Source organism: Coptis chinensis, chromosome 3, assembly GCF_015680905.1.
Source record: "Coptis chinensis isolate HL-2020 chromosome 3, ASM1568090v1, whole genome shotgun sequence".
Taxonomy (NCBI): domain Eukaryota; kingdom Viridiplantae; phylum Streptophyta; class Magnoliopsida; order Ranunculales; family Ranunculaceae; genus Coptis; species Coptis chinensis.
In genome coordinates, this window is record NC_141458.1 from 7,135,188 (window position 1) to 7,147,904 (window position 12,717).

General features: G+C 37.1%; 1 protein-coding gene and 1 long non-coding RNA gene across 13 annotated transcripts; one reads left to right on the forward strand and one right to left on the reverse strand.

Moving 5' to 3' along the window:
- The first annotated feature begins 650 nt into the window (after positions 1 to 650).
- On the forward strand, positions 651 to 1,857 carry LOC147507626 (uncharacterized). Its single transcript, XM_086599061.1, has one exon. The coding sequence runs from the start codon at positions 765 to 767 to the stop codon at positions 1,155 to 1,157; it is 393 nt and encodes a 130-aa protein (XP_086455187.1). The 5' UTR covers positions 651 to 764; the 3' UTR covers positions 1,158 to 1,857.
- Positions 1,858 to 2,492: 635 nt separating this feature from the next.
- On the reverse strand, positions 2,493 to 8,139 carry LOC147507627 (uncharacterized). Of its 12 annotated transcripts, none has more exons than XR_015217730.1 (7): positions 7,719 to 8,137; positions 7,584 to 7,632; positions 6,722 to 7,264; positions 6,541 to 6,625; positions 3,022 to 3,412; positions 2,813 to 2,924; positions 2,493 to 2,721 (listed from the first exon to the last, which is right to left on the reverse strand). It is a non-coding gene; the product is annotated as an uncharacterized LOC147507627 (long non-coding RNA). The 12 variants fall into 12 exon arrangements; XR_015217729.1 differs by having other exon boundaries at positions 6,722 to 7,278; XR_015217723.1 differs by having other exon boundaries at positions 6,722 to 7,673; positions 7,802 to 8,139.
- Positions 8,140 to 12,717: the final 4,578 nt, after the last annotated feature.

Sequence of the window (12,717 nt, forward strand, 5' to 3'; positions counted from 1 at the left end):
TCATCTCTTCCACCATCTCTATCTATTTTTTTCTAAAGATATAAGAATTAGTTTTGTATACTTATATACATATCATTAAATCAATTACCAAAAAAAAAAAAAAAAAAAAAAAAAAATTACAAAAAAAAATAGTAAACTAGTGAAGTATAATTAGATAGGCCCGACCAGGCAAGCTCATTTGGCCCCCTCAAAATGAGGGCCGAGGGAAGGGTTAAGGGCTTGAGTTTTCATGCTTGACCCTACTCGACCCGGCCTTCAATATCAAATAGGGGCGGGCTGACCCGGCCCTCAATCATGAGGGCTTTTATAATTTGAGGGCCGGGCTAGCCCGGCCCGGCCCTTTTATCATCCCTAATCCTTATGAGAGCCTCCTGCGGTTCTTTGTTAAACCATAAACCTACATTAGGTGAACCATTTCATCAAATAAGTGCAATGAACCAAATTTATAAGTCTATTAGGCAACAAATTTTAAGCTGTCGAGTTCTAATCTAATCTAAGTCTCTTTAAATACAATTAAATGGCAATTGAACCCACAGGGGAGAAATCCATTAGTAAAAAAAAACAACAACAACAACGCATAGCTGGATCATGCTTAAAAGTTGAAACAGATTGAATAAAAGAATTCTTATTCATATCAACAATTAAATAAAAATGGCCATGAAAATTTCATTGTTGAAATCTGTAAAACCCACCATTAAAAAAGAGGATTGATTAGTTCCTTTGTAAAATTCCATTCCATAACTTTTTGTATCTGTTTCAAAGAGATGAAATATAGAGGAGCAGCCGCGCGTTTTCTGGGTTTAGGATTTGTTGTTTTTTCTAATTTTTGCCAAGTTACAGCTCGCCATCCTTTAATGCTCTACGCGGTGACGTGGACTGTTATACTAACTGTGACAGTAGCGGTGGCATCATTTTCTTCAGAGATGGCATTTGTATCGGCAATAGCATCATCTTATTCTTTATCACGAACATGCTGCAAAGGAGAGGGTCTAATTAGAATCCCGATAGATGTTCCAGGAGAGATTATATGTTTGCCGGCACAACTCTTCACAATGTCAAAGATGGATTTCTTCGTTCCTCCGATATTTGCAGCAATTGTGGTCTCCGGCTCCGCTTTTGTGGTTAGGACTATGGGTCTTTGGGAAGACGACAGTTGACATTTTTTTTTAATCTTCTGAAAAGGAGCAAGGGATGAGTTTTATGAAGGAATCCGTTGGTACATTAGTTGCTAAATTACCAGCTAGCAGCCTATTACATTCCATGAATCAAAGAAAATTCTTCAAATCCTCTTATCCTATTCCGAATGTTTTCAATTATTGAAGGAAACTACAATTGTAGAGCCTATTTGTGCCGGTATTCTCCTCAAGTTGTACAGCTGTGCTAGCTTGAGCCTTTGTTGTAGTCCAATGCAGTTCTATATGAATTGTCTGTTTGTGCGATAGAATTGAACTGTGATCAACCATGAGCAGCTAGCTGCTATTACCCTTCCATCACTGTCCCTTATTGACCGTGGCCATCTCCTTTGGTTCCCTTGAAGTGTATCATCTGAGTTAAGAACATAACTACCTTGTTCTACCTTCTTTTATTCACAATGAATAACATGACCTTGTGCGATAACTGTGTCAACTCCCAACACTGCCATGAAGGGGTGCATGCAGAAGAAGTTGGACTTTGAAACTTCTGCTGTTGCAAACAACTGGAAGGATCATATCCTTAGGTCAATCAGTTACAGTCTGTGTTTTTAAATTTTGATGAAGGTTTGTGGTTTTTGGGTTTGAGAGAAACCGAAAGTCTTAACAGAGTTGTTTTGGCACACCAAATAAAATAAAATAAAATAAAAAAAAGTGTTAACAGAGTTGCTTTTGCAACCAGTTTCTTCAAAAAAATTCTTCAAATATGAAAAGTATACTACCACTACCTAGAGATGCTCTTCGTCTTGTTCTCATGTTTTGGGTTTGAAGAGATGTGATAATATTTTGACAAAAACAAGGGAAATTAAACAAATGTAGGGAGGTGTTTCTAATTATTAGCACCTAGTTTTTTTTTATGCTCTCCTAAATCACTATACATTCATCCATGGAGGATATAATAAATTTCATTGTTCCTGCAGCATACATCATCAAGATAAATAAATATAGGTTCGTGAAGCAAAATAAAAAAATCCGCAGGTGCAAAGACAGGAACTTAAACAACCTACAATCTTTAAAAAGAAAAAAACCCTGAAAAAATTAATAATATAAAATTACATTTATTATAAAATTATGATAATCAAAATGAAAGGGTATGTACCAGGTATAACTTTTGTCTCCAATCAAAATTTCACATTAAAAGTTGAGCAGATAACTACCGTCTCCAATCAACAATACACTTACGTAATTCCCAAACTACAATTACCTACTTTATTGTGGATGTCCATTACCTGGATTAGAATTAAGATCCTGGACAAAAAGTAACAAAAAAAGAAAACACAAACACAAACAAAAACAAAAACAAAAACAAAAACAATAATAACACATATACTTGGAGTGTGAGGAAATCAAAGAACTCATTGCTTGCTCATGAGAAGCCGTGCTTTGCAAAATTATTAATAACATTTTCTCACACTATCCCAAAAAGCGTCTACACTATAAAGTAGATAAATAAAGTTAAATGTTTGTGAAGCAGATTATCGGGAAGCAGGAACAAAAAGTCTTCAATCAACACAGTGGCTGTAACACATTCCTGTAATAAGCAGAAAACACTGTCAGGACTGTGAAAATATTCAGGACATTAAACTGAGCGCTACCAAGCATATAAAGACACGTTCACACACCGATTAACTGCATCTAGACTTCCTCGTCGCCTGTACTTCATACTTTATATCATTGGTTGACGCGTGTCTCTGCAACACAAATAGCAAATGCTGGATTTCCAACTCCATTACCCTGTAACCAAAAAATTCAGTTGAATGCAGTTGTAGACTTGTAGTATTACAAACCTATCACTAAGCCAGAATAACATTTAACATTAGTAGAGCAATACCTTATCAAACATGTCTTTGTTGTTTTTGTCATCAACATCTGCAGTTGTTGGAAAAAAAATTGTCTATGGTAAAAGATTCGCTGACTTTCTTCTTGCTGAAATCATTTATATTGTCACCCTGGAAAATGTATAATTTCCTGCAACTTCCTGAAATTCGTCCTGGACCAACTGAGTGTCATTGTCTTGCCATTAAATAATTGAAATAAGAATTTGGAAACTCTAATTTTCAGACAAAAGGTACAGGGAACGAAATCGCATTATATTGCCTTGCTTGGAATACATGGCCAATAAATCTTTCACTGGTGTCTGAATTAGGCATTCAGCCTATCTATCGAAAGCAACAAATAGGGTAACCCCAGAGGAATCCGTTACTTCCATTCTCAGCATATTCCTGTATATACAAAAATACATGCAAACATAAGCTGGGAGGTTAAATAAGCTGATGTTTAATAAGGAAGTGGAAGTTCACCTCTTATTGTCGTCTTTCACTTCAACTTTACAGTCAGGACACATTTTTTAGAATCCTTTAGAATAGCTTTCTTCTTAAATTGGGCGCATGAATCATAGTACCAGTTAGTGATGCAGACATCAGTATGGTCAAGCCCATGGGTTGTGAGCCCACTAGTTAAGTTATTCTATTTTAGTTGTTGACACATGTATGTGTTTCTATTGGTTTATAGTTTTTAAGATTAGTATAATTAATTGACTTGTAATTAGGGTTCAGGAGAGTTGTGTTATTGAGAATATTTCAGAGAGAAATAAAGATTTGTTTTAGTTTTAGTTGTTTTGTTTAATTCAAAAGTAGATTTGATAAACTGAAGCTTCCGCCAGTTTAATCTACATCATTTGGTACCGGAGCATGAATCGTTCCTGAGTAAAATCCAATTTTCCTTTTTCTTATTCGTTTTCATTTTTCGTGTTACTGTCCATCGCGTTACTATTCAAGATCAAAGTTATAATTTTTATGTTGTATATCAAGAAACCAGAGATGGAACACCTAGAAGAAAATTATCAGGGTTTGAATGCCAAGTTTGAAGCTATGCAAGAAGCCTTGAATGCGCTTCTAGCCGCCCAACAACAAAATTCTAGGGTTTCTCCAGAAGTTAGTTTACTTTTTCTGCAGCCGTCACAGGTTCCACCATTAATGGCGCCTTCTCAAAGTTTTCAGACACCGCCAGTTTCTATGCCATTCGGCTATTATCCAGATCTCTATCAGCAGCAGATGATGTCTCAGGGTTATTCTCCTTATTATCAGTCTTGGAATCCTAGTTAGTATCAATTTGTGCCACAGTATGTGCCTAACCCTAATCTGGGATATGCGCCCATGCCAAGTTATCCTCAACAAGAATTTTCTAGGTTACAGACTGCTCCAACGCCGCAGGGTCTTGAAGTCGTGTGTGCGCCTATTGTGACTATAGTACTCTCGCCTCCTACCTTGGTCACTACTACAGCACCAGCAGACACTACAGTAATTCCAGCACCCACAGATACTGTCTTGCTAGAACAGGTTGCATACCAGTACCAACCACTGCGTCCTTTTGATGTTCGGTCTGGTCACTCGACTTCTCACCCAGTGTCTCCATCGGGCGGTTACAACGGCGAAGCCGAAACAAGTTGAGCAATGGCTCCAAAGATGACCATCCGGTCGAGGTTCCTCCATTAGTTCGTGAACCTTTTTAATCTTCACCGTTTATTCCTCCCGGCGTGGGGAAGGCCTAATGCGTGCGGGTTTACTACAACTCCAACCATTGGGCGATTTGTTCCCCTTAGAGAGCGATGTTATTGTACAACCATGAAGTGCAACCGTGGGCCAATATCCCACTACACGTCTACCGCCGATAAATAACATGGAGGAGGGTCCTTTTATTGACCAAACCACTTAGGTGTTAGTTATGGCATGGCTCCTAGAGGACGTGGTCATGGCGGTGCAAATAGAGGCAGGGGTGGTCGGCCACCTCATACTCAGCATATTCCCCCTTGGCAAGCTAGGCAAGCTCAACTTCCTCCCACCACCACTCAGGCGACATGCTAGTGATACTCTCTCTTTCCGACGGCGGTGATTCTTCATACTGACGGTACAACCTTAACGGTGTCGTGTACCTACCTTGATTTAAATCGCTTGTTGATCGTTTAATTTGTTTGTTGGAAAAAAAATAATCATGGTTATATTAAGATTGATGTACCTGAGTTTGATGGGAAGATGGATGCTGATGTGTTTGTGGATTGGTTGACTCAAATTGAAAAGATTTTTAAATACAAGAGTATTTCGGGTGCCAAGTGTGTTCGGGTAGGTAGCTACAAAATTAGGGGGTTATGCGCAAGTATGGTGGATGAATACCAAAGAGGTCGCACTGTTAAGGGCAAGAAATTGGTGCAGCGTTGGTCTGAGATGAAACGAGCATTGCGCAAAGAGTTTGTTCCTAATAATTATGAGCGTGATTTGTTTAATCGCCTACATAATTTGCGGCAAAACTTGTCTACTGTTCAAGTATACACTGAAGCTTTCAATCTACTATGCACTCGCCTAAATATGACTGAGATCGAAGAATTCAAGGTCCATAGATATGTCAATGGCTTACAGAAACGCATTCAAGATGATTTGTCCTTTGTTGATATTCAAACCATGGCAAATGCAGTTACTTATGCTAGAAAGTCAGAAAATCTCCACAAGTCGTCCAATTCATCATCATCTTACTTTGCTCTATCACTGTTAGTCTTGCCTCTACTATAGTTCATCCCGTCGGCATTTTTTGATCTAGGAAGTGTTTTGAGAGTGGTGTTATTAGCCACATTCTTCTTTGAATGCCCAAAGAAAAAGAAACGCCCTGTTTTCTTTGCAGAAGGAGACGACGATATTGGAGAGGTTACTGAGGAACCACCAGACACTGTTCTAGATTTCCAGCATGAAGCTTTATCAGTTTTTCCCGCTTCTAATGCACCACCATTGTAGTTTGTGGACAAACTCTTTCAACTTGGGGAGAGTGATGCGGACATCAGTATGATCAAGCCCATGGGTCGTGTGCCCACTAGTTCAGTTATTCTATTTTAGTTGTTGATACATGTCGTGTTCCTATTGGTTTATAGTTTTTAGGATTAGTATAAATAATAGGCTTGTAATTAGGGTTCAGGAGAGTTGTGTTATTGAGAATATTTGAGAGAGAAATAAAGATTTGTTTTAGTTTTAGTTGTTTTGTTTAATTCAAGAGTAGATTTGATAAACTGAAGCTTCCGCCAATTTAATCTACGTTAATTAGTATCAAAGACATTGCCAACAGTGGCCTTGCAAGTGTACGTTTATCCCTGTTTTATGATATTAAGCTCAACCAATTGATAAATTATTAAAAATGTCTTAAAAAAGTTCTAATGATAACCACATTTTCTTGTTCCATAAGTTCTGTAATTGTAGTGGATAAAGCACCCCATAAAGTGATGGGCATCTCCATTTGACTATGATGTAGACAAATTTCGTAAGAAGCTAGTACGTGGTAATCTAATAACACTACCAAGAACGCAATGTACCTCTTATTCACGATGACAATCTCTCGTAAGTTCATTCCAATTCTTTTAGTAATATTGCCAATTCTCTCCAGCATATAAATTACATCTGTCGTTGGAGTTTGGAAAATTGTTATAAATTAAATCAATCCATCACTGACAAAATTATTAGAGAGGTGTTCGGAGTATTAATAACTTAAATTACCTGTAAGGTGAGTTTTGCTCCTAACTTTAGCCGGAATGGTGTCAAGCTCGGAGAAATTGAATTTGTGTCTTGGGATGTCAAGCTCATCATCATCGGTTTTCTTGACCACAGTTTCCGGTGTAAGATAAATCTTGTAATCACGCTACACAGGCTGCTAATGACACGTCAAACCTCTCCATGGTACAAATATTTTCTTCCTTCAAAATGTTGTTATTCAATACACTTACGAATTCCAAAAAATATTTATCTAGTAAAACTCCATGTACGTGAGTACCCTATCCATGATGAAGATTTCGACGAATATATTAGCTGCTCGTAAGCCGAAAAAATAAAGTAGCGATGCAACACAAACTTAAAAATACCAACAAGTATGAAGCCTGAATAGTGCTTACCTTGGAATCCCATAGCAGAAATTACATGCCCAGGAGTTGTTTTCTATCTTTAAAATTAGTGGAACCCCACAATCTTGTAATGCGTCCCCTTACTTTCCATCAGTGCGTTCCATAGGCTATCGAGGTCTTAGTAAGGCTGCATCGTCATGCCCTGTAACAGCAAAACTTGGAAAGGATGCAAAAAATTATCACAATGCACCTATATGGCCAACATCTATTGGAGTGGGAAAAGAACCAGTGCAAATGAGGAAAAGAAAAAGAAATGGAAGCTAGCGCAGTAAAAATTTTGGGTGCTTCTTCATGGCGATTATTCCTAACCTACATAAGAAATTTCAAGTAGGATCCAGAGTGATACATTAAGTTTATCCATTTAAATAAGAAAAGCGTAAGTCAGTTCACAGTTTCAGCAAAGGTTATAAATAACAATTGATAGTAACCAAAACCGACATTAGGCTCTGAAGATTGCGCACCTAGAACTAACTTTGCCATTTCACTCGAAGCTTTGTCCTCTCCAAGAATCTGATCATTGAAAATCCCATTGAGAGAAACAATTTATTGCCCTGAATAGGAAAATACGAATAACTACTATCTTCAATATTTTATACCTTCACCATACAAAATCCCTAGCTAAAACCAAACAAAATTGCGAGGGATATCCACAATCAAAACATATAAATGCTAAAGGTACCCAAATTATTCCAATTTGCAGCTGAGATTGCCATTTGGATCAAATAAAATAAATTCAAAGTAAAAGAAATGCCTTGGATTGGCGAAAGTTTTACTGAATTGTATATCAATGGTGAGAGCGTAATGAGACCCATTGAAAGATGGAGAAATGGAGTTTTGTGCGAGCTGAAAACGCGGGAGGGATATCAAGCGTTACTCTCTTTTTGGAGTGCCACGTCAGTTTTTCGGAGGGCAACTCAAGAAGAAGAAAGAGTAGCGAACTCTATATTGGTGGAGTTAAGTGAGGTCATGTACTTTGGGTTTCGGCCTTCAGTTCCTTTAAAAACCATCCTAGAAATGAAGAAATGAAGTAAGTTATCCACGATTATAAATCAAGAAATGAGGCTCAGACCCTTGGCTCTAATTCGGTTGAGTATAAACTCCCTCCCATGACCCATCGACCCATATCACATAATCTCCCTATTATTTATGTCTTGTTAAATAACCTCTTTGTTTTCCAAAAAAGAGATAAAATCTGATCTGTTTTTATTTCCCATTTTATCTTATTTCCTTTTTTACCCTTTTGGGATTGAAAATTTCCCGACACCTGACAGATTTTATTTCCCATTTTATCTTATTTCCTTTTTTACCCTTTTGGGATTGAAAATTTCCCGACACCTGACAGAATATATATAAATGTATTTTTACATAATCATATATATGTAAAACTATATTTATATAGTCATTGGAGCTATGAAAACTTAAATTTACATAGTAACTTTTGGGATTGAAATTTTTCCGACGACACCAGATAGAATATAAATTTAAATTTTCTTATGAAAAAAAATTTCATATGAAAATTTAAATTTAAATAGGTTAAGAAGACTGTGTAATTTTATATTGTCATATGTAAATACAAATTTACATAGGATGACGTCATCCCGGTTTGTCCTTAAGCCGAAATTATAAGTAAAGATTGATGACATCAGCCCGGTTTTTATAGGGGTATTTTGGTATGTTTTGGCTTTGATGTTATGTTTTAAATAATAGGGAGGTTTTATGCATTTGTTCGCTTACAGGTGGTTTTTGTACAACCATTTAAGTAGCAGGGAGATTAAACCCATTGTTTGGATTATAAATGGGTCCTGTATTGGGCGCCACCCAAATTGGATTGGGCAGCCTCCATCCCAAGCCCAACAAAAAAGCCCAGTACACCCCCGCCTAAAATTGCAAAATTGGGAAAACCTTCTCTAGCCGGTCATCTCTCTCGCGATTTCTCACCCAAAACCCAACAAAAACCCTCTCGCGATTTTCTCACAATCATCCTTCAATCCAACAACATAAGCATTTTCTCACAACAACAAACCATTGTGAGTTGTTGCGACATTTGGTTCTCAAGTTCCTCAACTTCTCTGTCTTCAATCAGCTTCAAGTAAGTTAATTTATGAACCCCTTTTTGTTTTCTTACATTATGATGTAATGTAAAAACAGATAATTGGATATTTCTTTCTGAATACTGAGACAATCAATGTATGTTTCTATAATACATTGAGAATTAATCTACTGGGTTGCTAGTTTGTTATTTTGAAGGTTGGTGTATCGGTATCAAATTTGATTTGGTTTGGTATCTCTGAATGTTATGTGGTTGTGAGGTTGGTATCGGTATCCAAATTACGTTATTAGTGTTTGATCTGATATTGAATTGGGTTATGGTTTTGGAGTTTGATTGGTTCGATTTGAGGCACACAAGTCTTTACTGTTGGTTCCAAATGATTGAGCTGCATATTGATTGTAATAGTTATTTGTCACGTTAAATTGAGTGGCGTATGACCATAAGCTTCTCATATACTCTGCCACGCATAATCCTGTTGGAACGGGGTTTGAAGTTTATGTCTGTAAGCCAGTTGAAGTAGTGTATGATTCAATTCATACGTCTGATTGGGTGGTGCATGAATTCATACGCCATTGTGTTAGTGTACTATATTCAGCTATTCCCCCCAAACACCCACTTGGGCTTTGTATATAGCATCAACTATAGTGATTAGAACAACATAGCATTGACAATTAATAGGAATGGTGTAATTGGAGCTTGGGTTCGGACAATTTGAGAATTTGTACCACCATTGGAGTTAGTCTTAGAAAAGAAGAAGAACATTCAGTAATAGGTACGGAAAGACTTATATTCTTTGCAGCTATAATTTTCTACATTATATCAAACTCACTTTGAATTAGAGAAGTTTAATTAGTTAAGTTGCTAGGTTTGTTCTTCGGCCTATCCTCGATTGAACCCGATATATGTAGTTAAGTGGTTATTTCCTAAATGACAAAATAGTAAGAAGCTTGTTTACCCATTAGCTACAACTTGGGGGCGAAAGGGTAGCTTGAAAAAAGTCTTATATGGTTGCCACACAAGTAATGGGAAAACCCTAATAGTGGTCTATAAAAGAAGACACTAGTGACCATCTGAACTACATCGTGAGTTTGATTACTGTTGTCGAAAGTATGTAGGTAGCCATTCTTGATTCAATGAATTTATGCTCTCAGTCATACCTTCCTTTTCTTGATATCATCTCTTCCATCAATAAGTGGCAGTCACTTTCTTTGTGTTCTTGATAAGAATATAATCATACCCACACAGGCCCCAAGGTGTTTGTGATCAAATCCCCCATTCAGCATATGGAAGGGAGAATTAAGGGTAGGGAATGGAGGTGTAATTATTAAAAAGAAAAACTCATAGTAAGATTCCTTTCAAAGTTACCAGGACATGAAGTATACAAAAAGCTTTCAAACTGAGCACAATACACTCACTTCTTACACTTTGCCAAGTCTCATTCTTTACTACTGATTTTGCTAGAAACGTTTTTGTGAAGCTTCCCAAACCATGTAATCCTGCAACCTCATTAGTCATTAGAATTCTTTCTGATTGTTTCTTGAGTTGGACCTCTAGTTTTCCAAAGTCCACTTTTAAAATTCTGCTTTTGCTGCATTAGTTCTTGCTGCTGTAAGTTTTGTTTTTTTTTTATGTGAATTATGATATGCTTTTGTTTTTGATTCGTTCATTTGTTAATAAGTTATGTGTGTTTTGTCCAACTTTCGGAGATTTCGATTTCACATTATTTGACAGCATCTATTTTTTCTGCGCAAAGTGGTTCGAGTGTGGTGTTAGAGGAGAATGCAAGGCTATTGATTCTTTTGTGTTTCATCTCAGGCATTTGCAGGTGAATATCTTGTATTGTATGAGTTGTTCTTTTACAATGAATTGTATATCTTGTGCTATATTGAAGTTTTTGTTTAATGAATATGTGGTTTGTGAATAACAAAACGAAGGCAAAAATGAGGTTGGACTACATAATGTTAGGCGTAAAGTGTTCTAATCATTGAGTTGTTCATAATGTTAGGCGTAAGGTGTTCTAATCTTTTGGATAGGATGATCTTCGATATTAATGCCCTAATGCGAATGTATAGCATTTTAAGGATCTGCCTTTTATATTTGGGGTCTTTAAGTAAATCTTTATTCTATTGTATGTAGAATACTAGAATATATAGCTCATTTGGATAAAATATGTTAGTATTCATTTGAATGCCATTTTTGAGTTACCCGAAACGGTACTTAGTGACGAGTAATGCAAAAACTGATAAAAACAGGGTTCCACACAAGATTTTTGTTTAAAAGCTTTTATGTTTTTTGGAAATTACTATGTAGACCCTAATAATTTTGGATTAAAGAACTTTCATAATAACATTTATTATTATTCCCATTCTGATTTGCATAGCTTATGTGTTCACCGAATGGGGAGAAGAAATTTAACCTAGAATTTTTGTAAGTGTTACTCCTTGTGCCCCTTTCTCCTTTTTCTAGGACTAGATTATATAAAAGGCAGTAGTGCCTTGGAAATTGGAAATGTTTTCTTTGATATTTATGAAGTTGGAGTTAAGTTTGTTTAATCATTGCTATTTTGTGGGGGTGTTTGGACGGTGAATCCTTGAAACAGCTACGATATTGTCATTTTTGTGTCTGGGACTCGATCTACATTTGGTTTTGGCTTTGGCGTTTAAGTATCTAGTTGACTATATGGCGTTCTTTTTGTTCAACTCCTATTATAGTTACTAATACTTGTTTTATTTTTCTTTGTAGCGATGGGTCCTCGATCAAATAATGTGAAGAATGTAGCGAAAACTACATTCAAGGGTGTGAAGAAATTGTTTGGTGGCGGTTCCTCTAGTGGTGACGCAGTTGGAAGAAAGAGACAAAGGGTAGAGGGCTTAACGGCATCAGGGGGTAGAGGGGACCATTTGGAAAAAGAGGTTCCTGAAGTTGATTCATCGAGTGAAGATAGTGTAGGTAGTGATAACAATGTAGGTTTAGATGTAAATATGGACAAAGGGAATAGTATAGTGGAAGAGGAGAGTGAGGGGGATAATGAGGAGGGGGATGAGGAGGAAGATGAGCAGGATGATTATGTGGAAGAATATGTGGTAGAAGATGCACCACCAGTGGAAGAAGCACCTCCGGTATTGGATTTCGTAATAAAATCCAATGATGATTTGGAGTTTCAAAGAGGTGTGTATGGGGGTGGCTCGTATGAGTCAGAGTTGTTGTATGACTACGGTGCATGTCGCTCACGATGTTTGGGAGAGAAGGGTAATATTTTGTTATTCTTGGGTACTTTGATTTTCTTTTACAAAATCTTTTGTTTCTGCTCATATATATCTAATGCATGCTCGGTTGTTTCAGGAGGATCGTGGAGCGTTGAAGTGTGTTTCGCACTTAGCGAAGTTATCCCAATGGGATTTCAAGAATGAATGTCAAAGGTCTCCGAGATTTGCCCAACAGTTGAGAAGGACTGGGTTGTTTGATCTCGTGGAACGTTATCACGAGTATATGGATCCACCATTAATCTCTGCGTTTGTGGAGAGATGGCATCCGGAGACCAACAC

Coding starts and splice junctions, on each gene's coding strand:
- LOC147507626 (XM_086599061.1), top strand. CDS start 765: ATGAAATATAGAGGAGCAGCCGCGCGTTTTCTGGGTTTAGGATTTGTT.